Below are 23,179 nucleotides of genomic sequence, written 5' to 3'. Positions count from 1 at the left end.
GATCATGACACTGAAGATTGGAGTAATGGCTGCTGAAAATTCAGCTTTGCCATCACAGGAATAAATACAATTTAAAACATTTAAAATAGAAAACCATTATTTAAAATAGTAATAATATATCACAGTGTTGCAGTTTTTACTATATTTTTGGCCAACTAAATGCAACCTAGCATAAGAAACTTCTTTTAAAAACATTTCACAAATCTTACCAACCCCAAACCTCTGAATGATAGTGCATGAAATAGTTACTGTTTAATAATTCAAAACATTTTTTGATCTTTTACTGACTTTCATCTGATGGACTACGATGCTTTATACAATAGTATTATTAGCTCATTCTGAGGTTTTTTTTAAAAGAAATAATTGAGAAATAAATCAGTGACAGATTTTTCCAGTTGTCTTATCGAACTCTATGTTCTTCTGCACAGTCCACTGTGAGATCTGCCATTGTTGATCAATACAACCAGACCTGCCGCACAGCTGGGTCTGTGCAGGATTTAACACATGCTCCTCTAAAGATCCTTCCTCAGAGCCTTCAGTTTAATTGAAATGTCAAACATAGCACTGTACGTCTGTCTGGTCCTGTTCCCCATTCTCACTGTCGCTTTAGCAGACAGGGCAGCCTGACTTTGGTGACCCGCTTTGGCACACAGCTAGATCAGTCATCAGAATGCTCTTGTTATCTGCATAATGCACCCCCACAGCTTTAGGAAACGCATAATTTCCTTTTCCATCCAGTTGTGGCACCCTGATAGCCTCCATTCACCGTGGAGACTAATGCTCAAGCCGTTCCTGCAGTATTCATACTCGACAGTGCGGTGGATGCCATTCTTGCTATTATTTTTGATGGATAACCCGCCATCACTTTTCTCAGTGAGAGAGACAGCTGCACGGATTTGTGGCATCATTACCGGCCATTATGTACTCTGTCATTCCGTGATGGGAAAGAATATTCCACACTATCCCTGTTCACTTATGAATGGACTGATAGGAGATACCAGCACCTCCCTTTTTAGGAAGCACATAATGATTCATACATTGCGATGGTGTAAACTTTTCAGAGTAAGGGCTGCTGTAAATTCCTCATGAATTCATAAAATCCCTATTTTTGGAATATAGTGAGAATATCTGAAATATATACAGCTCTTGTTCTCAGCATTTTTTTATTATATGCATACATCATTACATCCGAGTGACAGTGCTTCTAGCCTCTACATGGAGGAAGGGAAATAATACTCGCAGGCTTTCTTTCAATGCTCAGATTCTTCATACTAGAACGCATGCCTGCAAACAGCAACATTTCTAGTTTGACATGAATCAAAGTCAAGAATAAACTAGTATGTCCTTAAAGGATCAGTTCACCTAAAAATGGAATTTCTGTTATTAATTACTCACCCTCGTGTCCTTCCAAACCCGTGAGACCTTTGATCATCTTTGGAACACAAATTAAGATATTTTTTTGATGAAATCTGAGAGCTTTCTGACCCTCCATAGACAGCAACGTAACTACCACGTTCAAGACCCAGAAAGGTATTAAGGACATTGTGACGTGTGGTGGACTGTCGTGAACACGCTTAAAAGACTGACACAGAATAGAATAAATTGTTGAATAAAGTCGTTATTTTTGTTTTCTTTGTGCACAAAAAGTATTCTTACAGCTTCATAAAATTATGGTTGAACTACTGATGGCACATGGACTATTTTAACGATGTCCTTACTACCTCTCTGGACCTTGAATGTCTAGTTGCGTTGCAGATGGTCTTATGGGTTTGGAACGACATGAGGGTGAGTAATTAATGACAGAATTTTCATGAGAAATTCTCTAAATCATCACATTTTTATCACTTTCTACATGTAAAACTACCTGCCCCCAGATTCAGTATTCATCTAGAAATGTTAATTTCTTAATTTCTTAATTATTTCTTCAAAATAGAAATATGCATATGTATTTTAAAAGACAACTGGAGGACAGGCCCTGATGAATTCTGTATATACTTATTTTTATGTGATATGTCAACTTTGATATGTAGAAATTTGAGATTTTATGTCCTATTAGTAGCTAGCAACACCTGAAAAATTAAATGGTTACTGTATTTATTAGTTATGTTAAATGCAAGATTTACTTTTTAACTCTTTCATTATTGATCCACCTTGGGTGATAACACACATTTATGAGAACATGAACTTCTTAAACATATGAATTCAAAATGACTCCTTGATAAACTTTTTTAGTAAAATTGTTTTAGTTTCTTCCTTCCTTTCTTTTTTTCTTATTGTAAAGTCAGGCAGATGTGTTTAAGTGATTCATCTCTCATGAGCTCACCTGATTGAGTGTTCGCAGACAGACAGCAGCAGTGAAGGGCAGCTGAGGGGGACAGTGAATTCACTAGTGGCTTTTCTGTTCTGGTTTTTGTTGCAGACAGTTTGGTTTGACCTACATCAGCGACTAACAGAAAGTGATGGCACAACTAGCGCAGTAAGTACTAATGCACGTCTTATATACCAAAGAGCATGATGAAAAATGCATAAAATCCTCAAAGAAAATGCATGACCAATTTCACCTTTTCCCTTCATGTTAAAACACAAAAGCAGCAATATTGCTAAAAAGCATTGAATAAACCCCTGTCAAATCAAGCTTGACTCCTCGTGGGTCTCTCCAGAGCTCCTCATGCTGTTCCACACACCTGCAGCAGATCTGCCACCTGTTCCTCAGGATTTAACCACATTTCTTTCTCAATATGAAAGCACCAGCTCTGTGTTTAATACCAGCATGCTCCGGGAGTCATTTGTGCCTCGAAAAGATAAGAGGCAGTATCACAATACACCTCACCTGGCCACAAATCAGTCCCGCTCTGTGGACCAGAGATACACACAGCAGCGCATGATGGGAATACACAGAAATATCATACGGTTTTGTTCGGTTAAAGAGTGGGAGTGCTGGGATTTAATCTCTTGTAGAACTTTGTGATTTAAAAGTTTTAGATCTAATAAAGAAAAGATTGCCATGTTTAAAAATAGAAAAAAGTGCAACTGAGTTCAGTGTGTAACAGAGATCTTAGCTCAAATTGACTCCATCTTATTGACATTGGAGGGATCAGGGGTAATTGAATCATTCCTTTTTATCCATTAATCCTTGTCAATTTCAGGACAAAATGGGGGTTGAGCGGGTTCCACCTGACAGCTTCAGCGTGTGCCTCTGTGTTTTTGGTTAACACAAGCTTTATTTTGGGACCTCTAAGATATTTCTGGAATTAGTTCATCACACCTACAATAATATCAGGGTTTCCTGCAGTGTTATCTGCCTTGAATATTACACAGAGCAGAAAAGAGCCATTTTAAAACAATGACTGTGCCATTTCTGAGCTATTTCTTTGTTTACAAGTGATTATTTCTCCATTTACGTGTAGTAAATTGCATGCATTTTGAACATTTAAAATAAATTAACCTAATTTTGATAACATGAAACATTTTGGTATGAACAGTAATGCTGAGTATTTAAAAGAAAATGGAGCAGGAACAGGTAGCGTTGTAGATCTTTATTACAGAAATAGTGGATTTCTTCATACCCTCATATATTTGAATATGTATGAATGCATATATCAGAATATGATTATCGCTACTTAGGTTTTTGGTTTTCCTCCTGTAAATACTTAATAATAATGATCTACATACAGGTTGTACATTTCACGCATACATAAACGAAATGTTCAGGCATTACATCTGCAATGCTGCCGCCTCCAGATATAAGGAAACAATGGCTTTTTGAAGTCTATAAGAGAGTGAAGCTGCTGCAAGAAGGGAGAGGTTTTATCTTCTCTTCAATACATTTTTATAGAGTGGACTAATGATTGATCAGTCCAACAGCTCAATACATCTGTTAGCTCAGCAGTTTATGCTTTACAGGCTGTGTTCACTGACTCATACACCACCCGCAGTGCTTGTCTTGATTGGCCAGGAGGAATATAAATCAGCTGTCTGCTGATAAAACCACCGAAGTTAGACAGAAAGAGAAAGGGAGAGCTATCTGAAGGAGTTATACAACTACATATCTGAAAGCCATCTTTCCTCATTTAGAGGGAATTATCATGGAATGGATGCAGATGGAGAGAGTGAGCGGCTCCGATTTTTGCCTCTCAGACTTTAACAAAACAGCTCATTTTCAGAGATGTTAAAGTTCAAAAGCGGAGAAATTAAAACACAATTTAGTCAGTGTTACCAGTGAAAGGAAAAGTGGGGGTAGAAAGATGCCAAACAGAAAGAAATGGGACGGTATTCCCCAGTTTCCATGGTAACGGTGAAATTTCTCAAACCCTTTGAGGTTTCCACCATTTTTTATGGACTCGTATAGTACCTGAGACATTCTCCTCACTTATATGGTTGGAAATTGTGCACATAAAATACTCTCTCCTCTCTTAGTGTTTGTGTGTGTGTGTGTGTTTCACAGTCTGATGCATAATGCAGAAGTGGAGCAGTTCAACTCCACATGGGGGTCTTTAGGGTTCATTAGTTTAGGTTCCCTTCTGAGCTAAAGAGAAGCACACACACACACACACCTGCATACACATCATACACAAAGCACATTCACTACATCAGGGATGGCTAATTCCACAGAAGCCCAAATGAGAGACATTGCAGTACACCCAAGAAATATTGCTAAAGGAAATTATAACAGGCTTCAATCAGAGCAAGAGATTTAAGGATTCTAATAATACAATATCCCACTAAGCCCAAAGCCTCTTAACAGTTACACTATGGGTCACATTTGCTTCATCTACAGAGCTTTGCTTTATCACTTTATTCCACTGCACTGAGTCTGAATGAAGCCCCCTCGCTGTTCAAACAAACACTGAAGACTAATGAAAGACATTAGTGCAATCGGTCACATTGCAGCTCGTTCGGATCAGCCACATGTCCAAATGCAAAGAAAATTGGATTCCGAATTCTCGTGCGTTCCTCTAATTATTCGTACGTACCCATCAGATCAGGCCTCCAGTGGAGGAGAATGGGAAAACCCAATGATATTATTGAGTTTTGTGTAGGTTGGGTAATGTAGTGTTTCTGATTGCATTCTGGATAGTGCTGGGTGGCATAGTGCTCTTGATTAAGTTCAGGGTTTATTACCAGGCTTCTGCTCTTTTATTGCCCTCGCCTTCAGGGAACGGGACGGCTGTCAAATCAAAGGGCCTAATGGTTTTCGCTTGGGTTTTATCTTTCTCACCTGCTGGGGAACAGCACATGCTCTATTAAAGATGTGACACCTTAGTTATAGCATACACTACATTAAAAATACACCCTGGTTTCTACAAAAACCCTTTCTTCACAATTTAATTTGACTTTTTTGATAAAGTTATGATTTGTGTTGCGGTGAGGTTGTTTGGTTGTAATATGGCATATGAAAGCCTGCACAACTGTTCAAAAGTTTGGGGACGCTCACTAAGGCTGCATTTATTTGATCAAAAATACAGTAAAAAAAAAAAGTAATATTGTGAAATATTATTACAATTTAAAATAACTATTTTCCATTTTAAAATATAATTTATTTCTGTGATGGCAAAGCTGAATTTTCAGCAGTAATTACTTCAGTCTTCAGTGTCACATGATCCTTCAGAAATCGTTATAATATGCTGATTTGGTGCTCAAAAACATTTCTTATTATTATCAATGTTTATGTATCAGAAGTTCTGCTTATTTTTTGCGCAAACCATATACTTTTTCATGATTCTTTGATGAATATTAAGTTTAAAAGAACAGCATTTATTTGAAATAGAATGTATATATATAAACTTGTTGAATAAAATATATCTTTCCTTCTGACCCCAAACGTTTGAACTATGGTGTATTATAAACACTTCAGAGGATATTACTTTAGGTTGAAATGACTTGCATATAGGCATCTTAAACTTTTATGATTTTCATTTCAGCATATAAATCCAGATGTTAATCAGTGCGTCAGGGTGCTCTGCAGTGTGGAAATAGTCTGCCAAGCAATTATTACATTTAAACCTATCATTTTTTAGCCTGTTGCAGGGTAATATCAGTTTCTTAATCAAATCTCTCAGACTTAATAAAATTGGTTCAAGATGACAGCACCAATTTAGAAAGAAGTGGGAGGCCTGAGTGACATGTTACACGAGAGGTGCAATTATATGAAATAGACAAGTCAGAAGCGGTTCAGTTTCATTTCCGTTGAGTTCTAGATCCTTCTGGAAATGTTGCTTGTTTTTTTATATTCACTGTTTGTTGCAAAGCCCAGTTTTAAAGCCAGTACTGTACTTAATTTGGTAGCCAACCACACTCCCACAATTCTACATAATTTAGATTACACTGGGAATTAATTAGTTACTTAGGCGACAATCCAAAAGAGTAGCTGTATTTTACAGGATTTTACAGCCTGGTATGTATTATATTTATTTCTCATTCTCCTAAAGGAATAACCATATGTAGATCTTGCATAACCCTTCAGCTGCAATATAAACCATGACTCTTATTGAATGAGGGTCAAAGCTTTTAAGGCAGTTTTAACTTGCTTTTATTAAACAGGGTTAGACATGTTCATAACTTATGATTTCTTGAACCCTTGTGCTGTGATTTGAGTCTCTAAACATGTCTGGCTTTATTTATTTATTTATTTATTCATTCATTCATTTTGCCTAAAGAGAATATAAAGTGAATACTAACAAATGTTAATAATATTCAAAGTGTCCATAAACTTTGCATGCATTTTAATCACAAGATATTGCCATTATCCCCACAGACTCACAGTTTTCATTATGTATTCAGACTATTGGAAACTAATCTGCTCCTTTGTCTCTGTCTCTATCACTCTCTCTTTCTTCAGTCTCTCTACCTGATCCGCCAGGAGATGAACGTTTCCCAGAAGCAGCTGGGAGACTTCTGCGAGGCCCTGAAACAATACCTGAAGAATGTGTCTGCTCAGAGAGACTGTTTCCAGTGAGTTGAGTTCATGTATTTGTCTTAAGCTTGACCTTCTAGTGAGTATTTTTCTCATTCCCTCCTTAAGTCTCAATGCATCATATTCAATTCAACCATGTAAGTCAGTATGATGGTACAAAAGTATTCTGTGCTTTTTTGTGATGTCAGACTGAAGTGTTTTTAGTTTTCAGTCTGCTAAGGAAATGGTATTTGTATGTAAATAAATCAGAATTCAAAAGAGAGAAAAAATATTTCATATATGTCAAAATGTCTGTTGCAAAAACTATACTGCTATGCATTTCTTAGAGAATGAACCTGTGCATCTCTCATAAATGCATGTGTCTCAACATTGTGTATTTATCCCTGATGTGTTGAAATATGACACTGGATCGTTTTGCCTCCTGTAGATAAAGATGGAAGGTGAGCAGAGGGGAGTGTTGTTATTCTAGTTCATGAATTAATGATGAAACTGGCTAAACAATTGCTGTTTTTTTCTGCAGTATTAATGCACAGTGTTTACAAAGCCCTAAAAGATCAAAAAGTAGTCCTGAAATGTTTTAAAATCAGTAGGTTATCCAGTTGTGTTCCCTGGTTAAACCTAGATAAGCTACCATTCAAAAGGGGTCAGTAAGATTTATTTTATTTTATTTTAAAGAAATGAATACTTAAATTTTTCAGCAAGTATGTAATAAACTACCAGTAAAAAGCTTATAGATTGAATCCTGAGAATCCAGGGGGGGAAAAAAAATCAATTTCCACAAAAAACATTAAGCAGCACAAATGTTTTCAACAATGATTAACAGAAATGTTAATTGAGCACAAAATCCGCTTTGCCATCACAGACCTTTTTCAAAAACATTAAAACAAGTCTTACTGACCCCAAACTTTTAAACGGTAGTTACTTAATTTTGACATTTTTGGCCACGACTGAGAGCATTTTTTCCACCCCACAGGATGAAATATTAATGTAAGAGCAGTGAGTAAAATAGGTCCTTTGTAATGTTTCTCAAGGAAGCTCCCTGAGTCTGTTCTCTGAGAGAGGGCTTTGTGTGGCAGCTTTTTTTACTGCCGTCATGATTCACAGACTAGTGAATAATTGATCAGCGAGAACATCTGCAAGCGTCTACAAAGATTCAATTGCTGCTGAACTGCCATCTCTGTAGCCTTTTATCTGCCTTCTTTCTTTCACCTTTCCTCCTCTCTATTACTCTAATATCATGTTCTGTTTGTGAACTATTTATAGAGTTTCCTTTTTTTTTGAGGATGCTGAAGTCAGTTGAACATTGATTGAAATTCCGTTTCATTTTTTTTACAACCACTCATTTCATTTAAATAAACTCTATAACTAAATAACACCAAGCCACTGACTGGCTTGCAATACAACAATAACACACCTTTAAAGTTACTAAATTTAAAATGAAACCAAAATTGAACCTTTACATTTCACTGCTGGTTATACTCTGTATAATTGTGTATGTGACGAATAAAAATCCTGAATATTGAATCTTGAACCTATTTACACACATTCTGTGAAAGATTCTTTGGAGCAAGGGTAATGCCATGCAGGATAATGTTAATTAAAGTCAAATAGCTCACATTTAGTCTGCATTCTGGTATGTAATGCCCACTTTTCACCATCCAAATAATTCTTGTCCTATATTTGTTCTTATTGAATATCTTGTTTCTATCTTAAATACATCAAATTACAGCTGTAAAATGGATGGCTAAAACAATTAACATTGACTTTAAGCAGCTACAGCTGCTGGAGACATGACCTGGCAGGTTCTCTAACATGTAGCCGACCTAAGATTGAATAAAGCTTGAATCATTTCCCCAACCAGAAAGCACTAAAAAAAGCTACTAACTGCAGTGTTCTGCCTCTAATGAAAGTTTGAGGAGTGTGTGGGGATTGTCTGAACTGGCTGATGTTTAGACTTCTGTTGATTTATTGAGCTAATGCTAATCATTGCTACAGCTGCAGCCCTTTAGGTAATAAAAAAGCAGAGCAGGAATTGTGAGGAGGTACTGCCATCAAGTGGAGGGTCATACAGTACATTGGATAATTATTGTTCTGTTTACATTTTCTATATGATTTTTACATTTATGTAAGATTTACAATGTTTTCCATCAGCCTGCTGAATCATTGTTCATGAAAATTTTGAAAGAATGTAGAGTGTTTTTTCACTTTTGTTCTTTTGTTCATCTCTGTCCAGTGTGACGGCTGTGCGCCTGCCTGACGGCCTTTCCTTTGTGGTGTATGAGTTCTGGGACGGAGAGGAGGAATGGAAGAGGTACAGTAAAACACCTTTCCTCCTGTGTTGTGGTACATTGATACAGCTACGGCCAGGAGTAACGCTAGTCTTGCAAAATCTAGTTCGCTAATTGTCTTCTTCACTGTCTGTTTAATTTTTTCAAGATTTTAAGACATTTTGGTTCACGGGACTTTGCCACAGCTTAGGCTGATTAGTTTGCTGGTTTCTGTCCATTTAATTTATTTTATGTTTTCTTTCACTTCCTGTCCATCCGGCGAGATTTTGCGTCAACCATAGCCACAACCGTGACTCACGGTTTATTTCTCTAAACTCTGCTCTAAAATCTTGGTTGCTATTAGCACCTGAATTATCTTGAGAAAAAAAATATGAAAATAAACTTCAGTTCATTTTCTTTGAAGCGCAAAATGCGTTTTATATATAGTTTCAAATGGCATGTATAGGGAGCCAGATTGAAATCCTGACCTAACATATTGGCAAATGATGAACTCGAACTCACCAAATTTAAGGTGCGGTCACGTTTACTGTTTCTTGGCAGAATTTCACTGGTGAAATCAGTCATTTTGATAGGAATCTGTGCGATTAAATGTTTCGTATGAAGGAAAAAAGTTTACCTTGCAGATTTTGCTTGTGTTCAAGTTGGTCATGCAAATTCACCACACTGACCAACAGGAAGCTGCTTAGTTTGAAAAAGTTACTTCTGTTCGTACATCTCCACACTTTGGATTTTCTATCCTAAAACTCTTGCTGAAATTTAATGTGACCACACAAACACATGGGTGCTTTTTTTTTTTTGCCATAGCATTTTAAACAAACACTTTAAACAGTGTTTTTCATACCATAACTGAGCTTTATTATGTACTTGTTAAACTAAATGATCAAATATGTTTTTTTTTTTATTATATTAAAAATCCACTTGGATAAAAATCTGATACATTAACAATATATTATTGGTGCGACTGTGCATCTGAAGACAGAGGGCTGATTTGTTTTGCTCCTTTTCTAACCTTCTCTGCTTCTCTCTCAGGCATCTTCAGACTGCAGCTTGCAAGGCTTTCCAGCATGTGAAAGTGGATACTCTTTGCCAGCCCGAGGCTGTGTCCGCTGTCGCTGTGCCTGGTGTGTTCCACTGCTGCCAACCGTAGGGGCTGCTTTGGGCATTGGTGCCAAACTAGCCTTTGATGCTACTTTTCTGTGTCTTGTGTAGTCTGCAGGGTGATGTCCTTACATTTCACAGCCATTATGTATTCCTACCTGCCTGCAGGATTACTCTCATTTTCAGCTTGCTCGTCCTCTGACATTCTCTTCATTAATGCCTTTTGAAGTTCAAACTCTCTCAAGCTTATTTCAGCTGTATGTCAGGAGACAGCTTGTGCAAAATTATCCTGCATAGTTGTAAATAGGAGTGGCCTATAACACTATCTCTCTCTGTCTCTCGATGGATGGATGCATAAAAAAAAAAAAAAATATATATATATATATATATATATATATATATATATATATATATATATATATACACATACATACATTAAAAAAAATCGTGCTATATAGCAATAAAATTTGTTCTTGGCTCGTTATCATAGGGGAAACACTTTTGGTGCTATATTGCACCATATCTTTAAAGGTGCTATAAAGCACCTTTGTCAAATGATGCTATGTAGAACCATAAGATGTGCCATATTGCATTGTATTTCTTCAACAAAAATTGTGCTAAACAGCACCAACGGTAGATCGTAAAGAACCTTTTAAGGGGCTTAACAGGTTCTTTGTACGGCAGTGGTGCTATATAGCACCTTAATCACCCCAAAGAACCACTGAAGCGCCAAGATTTGGTGCTATACAGCACCAAAAGTGTTTCCCCTATGATTACGAGCCAAAGAACCATTTTTAGTGCTATTTAGCACCATTTTTTTTAGAGTGTATATATATATATATATATTAGTGCTGTCAAATGATTAATCGCAATTAATCGCATCCAAAATAAAAGTTTTTGTTTACATAATACATGTATGTGTACTGTGTATATTTATTATGTATATATAAATACACACACATGTATATATTTCAGAGAAATGTGTTATTTTTATATATTAAATGTATTTATTTATAATATAATTATAGATATGTAAATACATGTAAATATTTTCTAAATATATATTGTATGTGTGTGTGTATATATAATAAATATACACAGAACACACACATATATTATGTAAACAAAAACTTTTATTTTGGATTAATCATTTGACAGCACTAATATATACACTCACTGGCCACTTTATTAGGTACACCTTGCTAGTACCGGGTTAGACCCCTTTTTGCCTTCAGACCTGCCTTAATTCTTCGTGGCATAGATTCAACAAGGTGTTGGAAACATTCCTCAGAGATTTTGGTCCATATTGACATGATAGCATCACGCAGTTGCTGCAGATTTGTTGGCTGCACATCCATGATGCGAATCTCCCGTTCCACCACATCCCAAAGGTGCTCTATTGGATTGAGATCTGGTGACTGTGGAGGCCATTTGAGTAAAGTGAACTCATTGTCATGTTCAAGAAACCAGTCTGAGATGATTTGAGCTTTGTGACATGGTGCATTATCCTGCTGGAAGTAGCCATCAGAAGATGGGTACACTGTAGTCATAAAGGGATGGACATGGTGAGCAACAATACTCAGGTTGGCTGTGGCATTTAAACAATGCTCAATTGGTACTAAGGGGCCCAAAGTATGCCAAGAAAATATCCCCCACACCATTACACCACCACCACCAGCTTGAACCGTTGAGACAAGGCAGGATGGATCCATGTTTTTATGTTCTTTACGCCAACTTCTGACCCTACCATCTGAATGTCGCAGCAGAAATCGAGACTCATCAGACCAGGCAACGTTTTTCCAATCTTCTATTGTCCAATTTTGGTGAGCCTGTATGAATTGTAGCCTCCGTTTCCTGTTCTTAGCTGACAGGAGCGGCACCCGGAGTGGTCTTCTGCTGCTGTAGCCCATCTGCTTCAGGGTTCGACGTGTTGTGCGTTCAGAGATGGTATTCTGCATACCTTGGTTGTAATGAGTGGTTATTTGAGTTACTGTTGCCTTTTTATCATCTCTAACCAGTCTGCCCATTCTCCTCTGACCTCTGACATCAACAAGGCATTTTCGTCCACACAACTGCCGCTCACTGGCTATTTTCTCTTTTTCGGACCATTCTCTGTAAACCCTAGGAATGGTTGTGCGTGAAAATTCCAGTAGATCAGCAGTTTTTTAAATACTCAGACCAGCCCGTTTGGCACCAACAACCATTCCATGTTCAAAGTCACTTAAATCCCCTTTCTTCCCCATTCTGATGCTCGGTTTGAAATTCAGCAAGTCGTCTTCACCACATCTAGATGCCTAAATGAACTGAGTTGCTGCCATGTGATTGGCTGATTAGCAATTTGTGTTACCAAGCAATTGAACAGGTGTACCTAATAAAGTGACCGGTGAGTGTATATATATGTATAGTGTGCGTGCGTTTGTGTTTAAAACAGAAGTGGGCTGTATGGTACCAAAAAATGTAACAGAATATGTGTGTTTTTTATATTATTTATAATTGTATATTTAATATATAACATTTTAAAGTTATTTAAAACTATTACAACATTTTTCAAATGCAAATTTTTTCAAATATCACATATTGCTGATTCTCTTAATTTAATAATAAAAGTAATGAATATTGCAATACATTTCAATAGCTCAGTTGCAATAATCTATATTAATAATTACTTAATTTATGTATTTCATCTGTTCCGCATTGTCCATTACAATACGAGCAAAGCATGTGATTTTTTTCTTATTTTAGCAAAAGACTTGCTTTGATTCTCCTTATATTCCACGGTATAATGAAAACACTTCATCTCATTCACTCTTTGGATGTGAAGTGATATCAACAGCCTTGTGGTGCCGTTTTGCATAACCACAACAGAAACAATTTGTGTAATGTTGGTTGACATTTGTATAAACTTAAAAACAGAAAGTTGAGGCATTAAACATCTGTTGTAAACTCTTGTTTCTCTTTAATGACACTGTCTCTCTCTTTCTAGCCGCCTGGTGCAGCTTGAACAGAGACTGAGAAGCGATGCCGGTCTGCGGGTGGAACGTTCCCGCCTTATGCCTGAAAACCTTCTCTTCTTTCCCCTCTATTCCTGTCACAGTCCCTGCTATCTTAACTACCCCCCTTTCTCTCTGCGTTCTCCCCACTCTGTCTCCTCCTCTTTTGTATTTACTTGTTTACACAGTATCCATTTGATATTGAGCCAAATGTAGTGTCGGCTGCAGACGCCAGACACAGTACCGTTTCCCTCTTCACCTTCCACTACAACATGCATTAAACGACATTAAAACTCCCCAGAGCATTTGGGAGCCTCGCCTGGTTGATTCACATTCACATTTGAAATATCAACTTACATAAACAGACTCCTCTAACTAAATGAGGCTGATTAATATTTCATCCCAATTCAAACAAGCATCTGCTGCTTTGCAAACAGTTCCCTGTGGTACAACTTCTGAGAAGACAAAAACTGTGCAGCAAAGTATTTCTACAGCCGTCCATAGACAATAGCATTTCTGTAATGGTCATTTGATACTAGCTATAGGTTGGTGTTATAAGTTCTTTGAACTGTATCTTCATGACACATTTGTGTAATGCACGGAGCGAGAGACTGGTACTTTTGTCAAAACATGAGCATGATGCATTCTGCCATTCAAAGGGCCTACATTTACAACACACCAAATAAACATCTGGTCCAAAAGCACAAAGTACCTGAAGTATAGATAAAATGCTTATGTAAATGAGATTCGCTGATAGAGAATATCCTGAGTAATAACAATTATATTGAATATTTTATGTTAATCATTTTTGAAAGATAATATATGGATCTAGAAAGAGTCCATAGAGTTAGAGAGTGGCATTAAATTATTATTCCATCAGTTTTATTGCTTCTCTATAATTGAACATTTGGCATCAAATCATGTCATTTCTCAGGACAAGGAAAAAGGATTTTTCAAAGTAGGTCAGACTTTCACAAATCACATTTGTTGATCAGTTACTCAAAGGCTGTATATTTGTGTGAATTTCTGGTTGGCTCAATGTGTAAACAACTCAAAACCAACACGGCCCAAACTGCAGCATTCCTTTCCGTTTGCTTTCCCACCAATCCTGCCTTCTGTTTGGTTTGTTTATCCCTCACAGTGAGTGCATGTTACAAATGAATGTCCAGTAAATGATTTGCCGTAGAATTTAGCTATGCTACTTTAAATGGATTTTGTGCATTTCTTATTTTCTTTTATATTACTCCAGGAACGGAAAAAAACAAAACTCTATATATACGAAATGAATAAACCTTACTGTATGAGCAGTCACTTTTAATGGCATTGTTTGATGAAATACTACTTCTTATACCCATGTATGTTTCCGTATACTGGCTTTCTCTCTTATAAGTGAGTGTAGAGATTTATTGCAGGGATGCAAAGTATTATATTCGTCTGAAATTTGTTAAAATTCTAGATTATGTAGAGTGCTGCTATTCAATAAAGTACTGAAAAAGGATCTGTCATTGCATTTCAGCATTTTCTTCAGTCATTGGGTGTCAAAATGAATTTAAATGAACGAATATTTTTACATTGTCACATTCAATTATTCAAAGACAATTTATATAAAAATGTATTTATTAATTTACAAATTTGCTTAGGTGTACAAAAGTGTTTCCAATGAAATCTAAAGAATAGTCGAAATATAAAGGCATAATTCACCTTAAAATGAAAATTACCCTCATGTTGTCACCCGTAAGACCTTCGTTCATGTTCAGAATACAAATTAAGATATTTTTGATGAAATCCGAGAGCTTTCTGACCCTCCATAGACAGTCAAGTCAAGTCACCTTTATTTATATAGCGCTTTTAACCATACAGATTGTCAACGCACTTAACAGTATCAAATTGGAGGATAGAGTATCAGTAATGTATAGAAATAAGATTAAACACTCAATTTTCAGTTAAGGCATTTCATTATTGAATTCAGAGATGTCATTGTCTAGCTCAGTTTAGTTTAAATAGTATCTGCGAAATCAAATTTATGATAATCGCTAGAAACTAAGTGTCCCCAACTGAGCAAGCCAGAGGCGACAGCGGCAAGGAACCAAAACTCCCTCTGTGACAGCAACGCAACTACCTCGTTCAAGGCCCAGAAAGGTAGTAAGAACATCGTTAAAATAGTCAATGTGACATAAGTGGTTCAACCTTAATTTTATGAAGCTAAGACGATACTTTTGTGGTGCATGGTACTCTCATGGACGTGCATTGACGACTGACACGGAAGAGAAGAAATTGTTGAATAAAGTTACTTTTGTTTTCTTTGCACACATAAAGTATTCTCATAGCTTCATAACAATATGGCTGAACATCTGATGTCACATGGACTATTTTAATGATGTCTTTACTATGTTTCTGGGCCTTGAACGTGTCAGTTGTGTTGCTGTCTATGCAGAGTCAGAAAGCTCTCGGATTTCGTCAAAGAAAATTGTGTTCTGAAGATGAACGAAGGTCTTATGGGTTTGGAATGACATGAGGGTGAGTAAATTACAGAATTTAAACTTTTGGGTGAACTATCCCTTTTATAACAAAGCTCACATCTATCCCAACATGAAATTGGCCATTAAAATTGCAGAACATTGCATGACAATATATAAATAGTTCAGATTTACATGATATGATTGTCTGAGGTATTTCACACAAAGCTGGTTGTACATTTGTACAACAATTTCCATTTTAAAGGAATTATTCCATACTTGCAATGTCTAAAATTATGCCAAACCATACAAATAAAAGCATGGTGTTAAATTTCACTTAGGAGTTGCATGATCGCAATAGAAGTGCTCTGGCCAAAAATATAGGTACCACAGAAAAGTGTGATCATTCCCCACGTGATCAGAAGATATCTGGAGGAAAATGCATAAAAACAAATGTTATTGTACATGTAATAGAATAAGCATGAAATCCAATAAACATACAGGATACTAAAGAACTGTATTTATACCCCTCTTCACTCACCTCATTGTAAGAGAAATTGACTCTGACTGCACCACAAATATTAAGCAAAGTCCTTCAATAAAAATAATACTAAATTATGTAAATATACACATCATGCTACAAAAAAAGCAATAAAAGATTCACATTATATTAAAATGCATAGACACTGTGTTGTGAGAATCAAGCTGAAACCTTTATTCTTATTTAAATTGATTGTATAATGAGAATTTGTTTTTTATAAATCAGAATACAAATATAATAATACATAGTTCATGTATATGTCTCAATTTATTAACTGAAATTAAGTATTAATTTCAACACATCTTGTGGCCTTGTAAAATATATCAACAGAAGAGAGGCGCAATTACCTGGAAATATAAAGATGAAGAAAGCACTGACTCCTCCGACAACACCGATCACTTTGCTAATGTCTGGAACAAACACTGCGATGAGAAGAGTGATTGTGACCCAGGCTGTGGTCAAGGCAACACGGGTCCGGCTCTCATAAGACCCTGTCACTGCTGTGTGTTTGTGTCGTCGCCGCAGCAACGGATCCTGAATCACAGCTCTACAGACGTGTCAATTAATCAATATACTGTATGTGCAAGAAACTATTCTCCTACTAGCCATAAGACACAGTTTGCTGCAAACCTTCCAAGCAAGACAATGATGGGGTAGATGGTGATGATTGAGATTCCAAACAGCAGCCTGGCAATGATCATGGTCACATCAGCCCCACTGTACGACATCAGAATATCAGGAGTTACGTTCTTCCCAAACGTCAGATACCCAAAGACTCCTACAAAATAGTCATTGTTAACAGCTCATCTTCAACAATATGCTCATTAGTAAACAAATAGGTCACATTTTATTTTGACAATCCACTTTAGACATTTCACTAACTACAAGTAACTTAGTGCAGCTACATGTCAACTAACACTTTTTAATTTGTAACTACTTGGCAACTAACTCTCATTAGAGTATTAATAGATTGTTATTAGGGTTAGGGTTAGTAGAATAAGCTGACACGTACTTGCAGTTACTTATAGTCAGGAGAATGTGTGTTGGGGAGCATCAAAATAAAGTGTTAACAGATATTAAGCAGACAGTTTACTAATACTCTAATGACTGCTAGTTGACATGTAGTTACTTATAGTTAGTAAATGCCTAAAGTGGACTATCAAAATAAGGTGTTGCCAAAAACAATATATATGTCTAATAATAAACCAGTACACTCTCCTTATTAAAAAAAAGTGATCTAGTATAAGCTAAGAGGACTGATGTCAATATACAGTGCCCTCCAAAAGTATTGGAACAATGAGGCCAATTCCTTTATTTTTGCTGTAGACTGTAAACATTTGGGTTTGACATCAAAAGATGAATATGAGATGAGAAATTAACATTTCAGCTTTTATTTACAGGTATTTTCATCTGGATCTGATACACAACTTAGAAGATAGCACCTTTTGTTTGAACCCACCCATTTTTCATGTTACCAAAAGTATTGGAACATGTGACTGACAGGTGTGTTTTGTTGCCCTGGTGTGTCCTATTAATTGATTATTCAAACAATAAATAGCACTGAATGTCTGCGCTCAGTTTCAGATCCGTGCAGACTGCATTTATAGTTAGTTAGACATGTAACCAACATGAAAACCAGAGAGGTGTCTATGGGTGAAAAACTAGCAATTGTGAAGCTGAGAGAAGATGAAAAATCAATCAAACCATTGCACAAACACTGGCAATAGCAAGTACAACCATCTGGAATCTCCTGAGGAAGAAAGAAACCACTGGTGTACTAAGTAACACACGTCGAACGGGTAGATCAAGGAAAACATCTGCAGTTGACAACAGAAACATTGTGACAGCTGTAAAGAAAGACCCTAAAACAACTGTTAGTGACATCAGCAACAACCTCCAGAGGGCAGGAGTGAAGGTATCACAATCTACTGTTCGCAGAAGACTTCATGAACAAAAGTACAGTGGCTACACCAGAAGATGCAAACCACTCATTAGCAAGAAGAATAGGATACGAGCCTCAAAAATTCTGGGACAAGGTTTTATGGACTGATTTTATGGACCAAAGTGATGGAAAGGCTAAAGTTTGGAGAAAGAAAGGATCTGCTCATGATCCCAAACATACAAGCTCATCTGAAACACAGCGTACACAGGTGTACATTATAGTACACATTACACAAGTAATGTAATGCTTGGGCTTTCATCGCTTCTTCTGGGACAGGCTCATTAATCTTCATTAATGATGTAACACATGATGGCAGCAGCAAAATAAACTCAGAAGTCTACAGAAATATTTTGTCTGTCAATTTACAGAAAGATGCAACCAAACTGACTGGGAGATCCTTCATCATGCAACAAGATAATGACCCAAAACACAGTGCCAAAACAACAAAGGAGTTCATCAGGGGCAATAAGTGGAAGGTTTTAGACTGGCCAAGTCAATCTCCACACTTAAACCCTGTAGAGTATGCATTATACCTGCTAAAGAAGAGACTGAAGGGAGTAACCCCCCAAAACTGAAAGAGGCTGTGGTGAAAGCCTGGAAAAGCATCACAAAAGAAGAATGCAAAAGTTTGGTGATGTCAGTGGGTCACAGGCTTGATGCAGTTATTGAAAGCAAAGGATTTGCAACTAAATATCAAGTCTTTTTCACTTTAATCTGTTAATTCTGTCTGTTCCAATATTTTGGTAACATGAAAAATGGGTGGGTTCAAACAAAAGGTGCTATCTTCTAAGTTGTTTATCAGATCCAGATGTGAATACCTGGAAATAAAAGCTGAAATGTTAATTTCTCATCTCATATTCATCTTTTGATGTCAAACCCAAATGTTTTCAGTCTACAGCAAAAATAAAGGAATTGACCTTACTTACTGTTCCAATACTTTTGGAGGGCACTGTATATAAAACCCAAGTTTCAATTAAACCCTAAACCTTCAAATCTGGCACAGCAACCAGTCAGTAAATCATCAGAAATTAGAATTGTCAGAAATATAATGTGATGTATAGCAAGCGAAATCACTTAACATTATGAGATTCAAGTCCACTTACAGGGTCAGAGACAATGTGAACACGAAGATAACTTTTTCTCTCCATTAAATTCACTTGAGTGCTGTTGAGTTCAGTTACTTTAAAGAGGATTCAAATGTGTATGTATTAAAACTATTGTTCAGAGGTTTGCTTTTGGCAAGATTTTATGTATTTGAAAGTATATAATGCTCATCTGCAATTATCTGATAAAACATATAGTAAAAACAGCAATATTGTGAAATATTAGAATAATTTAAAATAACTTTTCTTTCTTTTCTTTTTATTTTACTTCACTTTAAAACAGTGGCCTCAACCGCAATTCCTGGAGGGCCACAGCTCTGCAGAGTTTAGCTCCAACCAGCTCCAAATCACACCTGCTTGGACGTTTCTAGTGATCCTGAAGACACTGATTAGCTGGATCAGATGTGTTTGATTAGAGTTGGAGCTAAACTGTGCAGAGCTGTGCAATTCCTCCAGGAATTGAGTTTGAGACCAATGTTTTAAAATGTCTTTTATTCCTGTGATGGAAAAGCTGAATTTACAGCAGCCATTATTCCAGTGTTCTGTGTCACATGATTCTTAAGATATCCTTCTAATATGCTGATTTGTTGCTCAAGAAAAAAATTCTTATTATTAATGTTAAAAACAGTTGTGCTGCTATTTTTCGTTTGGGTAAACATGTTTTTTCAGGATGCTTTAAATAGAAAGCTCAGACGCATTTATTTTAAATAAAATAGTTTTTGTCTTTACTCTCACTTTTAATAAATGCATAATTAATGCATCCTTACTCAAAAAAATAAAATTATTTACAAATATATATATTTTAAATGAACAAATTAAAATGGTTGTTAAAAGTGGTTTGTAAAACTCTGCATTCACAACCCAATTTTGTTAATGTACATGAAGAATGATTCCATATGAAGTTTGGGTAAATATACTGTAATTACTGACCAGTGAGAGAGTAGATGATGAGGCAGATGAACATGGACACCACAGAGATGAAGACCCAGTGGGACAACTTCCTGTTCTCCATACTACTATAGACAGCAATGCAGGCCTCGTGGCACTGAAACAGACATAGTTTAAGCACAAGGCACAGCTGTGTTCAAACATCTGATCTCCAGCGCACTTTGCCTACACCAAAAAAAAAGCTTTTCCTGTAATAACTAACTTTCAGCACTAGCCCATTTCGCACAGATTCCCCTGCTGCACAGCTCTTTTCATATCTCCATTTCCCTCTTCTCTCCATTCCCGCCTCATAATCGATCAGCCGAGTAATTCAGCACTCTTCTGCTATAATGCCCGTGAACTTTTATTACATTTTTTGACAATCCCCCAGCGTTAACAAATAAAACCCACCTCAAAGATGCACCATTTTTCATGCTTTGCATCTGACCTGACCTTAAATATTAAAGCGAAAGCAAAAACAATTTGGCTGCCCCTCATTTGTGGACCGGAAAGATGATATTCATTTTCCTCAAATGCGAAATGTCAGTATGTTGAATAAAAGCATGAAAACTCACCTGAAAGCCAAAGCAAATAGTCGGGATGACGCTGAACATTGAAGCCCATGAGCTTACTCTAAATAATAATAATAAAAATAATGATAGTTAAGCATATGGCTTCACAGATAAAAGTTCTGTGACCTTTTGTTTTCAGTTAAATGAGACTATTACATTCTCAACAACATTCTCTCAGCATGACAGTAAGTTTTGTTTAGGCACGGAAAGAGGAAAATATGGTTCTGAAGATGCTGGGACTCTTTATACAATTTGCGACTAAATTTGAAAGCTCTGTCACTCCACACTCACCCACTGCTGTAAAGAGGTGGCAGATTGATCTCATGGACGGGCCTCATGTGGTATTTCACAATGATGGCTACAGTGAGATACGTGGCAGCAAAAGTTCCTAGAACACTGAGCAAAAAATAAATATCAAAGACTATTGATGAGAAACTAAATACTGCTGACATTAAACAAATTATCTTGATGTGTGGGGAAGAAAGCTTTGCTTATTAGTCAGAGAAGAGTCATTTTAAAGCTATTCAAAATGCTGTGCACTGCCATGGCAATTGACCATAGAAGTCCTAATGAAAAACAGAAGCAATAACAGCGCTTCATAAAATTCACGAAAGCACAATCACAGTCTTTTTACTCACTCTGCAACTCTTTCTACCTAAAGAGGCTTCCCACAGTTTTGACCAATCAAATCCAAAAACCATTTTGACAAGTCCCAATAGAATAATTTGTGAACTGTTGCACACAATTCACTGAAAAGAACCAATTTAAAATCATTCGCTCACAAATGGGACATCACTGTGACTTTGACACTGTAAGTAAATGCCATTGCCTAACCGATGAAATGCATCTTGAGCGAAACATAACTAGAAAAATAATCACTATAGGAATTTCCATTATTTCAAAGGTTTCAACAAGGTCCATGGCTTTTTCAGGCCTGGAAAACACAATAACTTTCCTAAACAAACCTGCTTTGCCATCTTAACTGAACCAGGGTTATTTATGTATTATTTATATACTATTACTTTATTTATATTTTAATAATTTATTTTCATTAATTTTCAATTTTAGTAATAGTGTTATGTGCTTTTGTCATTTTTATTCATTTTTTTTCTATTTAGCTTTAATTTATTTTGTTTTAGTAACTTTAATACCTAAACTTATTTCACTTATTTACTCATTTTTAAGATTCTCATGTAGTATTTATATATTTTTTTTTTCAGCTTTATTGTAATAACTGAAAATGACAAGTTTTAGTTTTAGTTAACAATAATAACACTGTTCTGAACAATATAGTCATGAAAATCAACAAAAAACTGATAGAACAGTGTCCCTCACCTGGTATACTTCTGTATGCTGATCTCCTTTGGGACAGAGAGAGGGAAAATGAAGAAGAGAGACAGAAGAAACAGGGCAAATCTCTGGTCTGTGTACCAGTAGTACGGCATCTCTGATTCTGGCAATCCTGTGATTAACTCGTATATAGAGACACACACTGGGAGAAATGAATGGAGATGGATCAATGTGAGGATCATCTAATGGATAATGACAACTTACAAAGACACAATATGAGCAATTAGTAATAATAATCAAAAAGTCCCATTAATGGCTTTTCATTGCTTACATTTCTGAAGCTGGTCAGCCACAATGACCAGAAAAGCAACAGATATGAAGAAGAGGTTGAAGACATAGCATATCTCACAGAGGTTGCCTATGGCAGGACCGCACACATCTCTGACCACAGCTTGATATGTGTTTTGTCCACTGACTGAAGACGAATAGCCCAGGATAATAAGTCCACTGATCAGGAACACAAGGGAAATCTATGCAAGACAGAAATATATCATATAGAGTTAACAATATGCCTATAGCCCTACTGAACAAATTTATCTCAAATGATGGTATAAGCCACAGTGAAGAAACCAGGTTAACTGAGCCATAAAATATTGAAATAATCAGTGTTTCATTGTAGCAAAGAGTTACTTGCCGTTTCTACAGTGACAGCAGAGTGAATTCCTCCAGCTTTCTCAAACGCCCAGGGAAAGATGAGGAGCCCTGCACCCAGCGCGGACTTCAGCATGATGAAAACCGCTCCTAACGAGCCCAACTTCGGTGCGTTTGTGTCCAGAGAGGGCTTTGTTAAAAAGCTGATGCTTTCTTTAGCCAGCTCCTCCATGCTCGTCCCTGTTTGGATTTCTCTCTGAGGGAGCTCAAAGTCTAAGTCAGGTGAATGAGGGGTGGGAGTTTGGTGTTTCAGGCCAATCAACGCTCTTCCACGATTTGGAGAACCAAACCCAATTTGATTCGTCAGTAATTTAATGAAACGCATTTGGGTTCGAGCAGTAGCCCACG

At 36.6% G+C, this 23,179-nt stretch overlaps 2 protein-coding genes across 2 annotated transcripts in view; one reads left to right on the top strand and one right to left on the bottom strand.

The window, feature by feature from the left end:
* Positions 1-15,154, top strand: part of LOC306888669 (N-terminal EF-hand calcium-binding protein 2-like) — a gene marked incomplete at its 5' end in the record, with an annotated part of 26,290 nt that extends 11,136 nt beyond the window's left edge. The window contains 5 exons of the mRNA XM_079447095.1: positions 2,420-2,476; positions 6,839-6,951; positions 9,147-9,224; positions 10,231-10,322; positions 13,283-15,154. Of these exons, the coding sequence (XP_079303221.1) occupies positions 2,420-2,476; positions 6,839-6,951; positions 9,147-9,224; positions 10,231-10,322; positions 13,283-13,311 (369 nt within the window). The 3' untranslated portion in view covers positions 13,312-15,154. The remainder of the gene's footprint in view (positions 1-2,419; positions 2,477-6,838; positions 6,952-9,146; positions 9,225-10,230; positions 10,323-13,282) is intronic.
* Positions 14,169-23,033, bottom strand: slc38a8a (solute carrier family 38 member 8a). Its single transcript, XM_079446609.1, has 10 exons — positions 22,815-23,033; positions 22,452-22,650; positions 22,166-22,322; positions 21,122-21,226; positions 20,834-20,891; positions 20,262-20,376; positions 16,917-17,064; positions 16,634-16,833; positions 16,287-16,338; positions 14,169-16,174 (listed from the first exon to the last, which is right to left on the bottom strand). Exons 1-10 carry the CDS (start codon positions 23,001-23,003, stop codon positions 16,072-16,074), a joined length of 1,326 nt encoding a protein of 441 aa, XP_079302735.1. The 5' UTR covers positions 23,004-23,033; the 3' UTR covers positions 14,169-16,071.
* Between the last annotated feature and the right edge of the window lie 146 nt (positions 23,034-23,179).

Source organism: Barbus barbus, assembly GCF_936440315.1.
Source record: "Barbus barbus genome assembly, chromosome: 22".
Taxonomy (NCBI): domain Eukaryota; kingdom Metazoa; phylum Chordata; class Actinopteri; order Cypriniformes; family Cyprinidae; genus Barbus; species Barbus barbus.
This window is presented reverse-complemented; position numbering and strand designations above follow the sequence as displayed.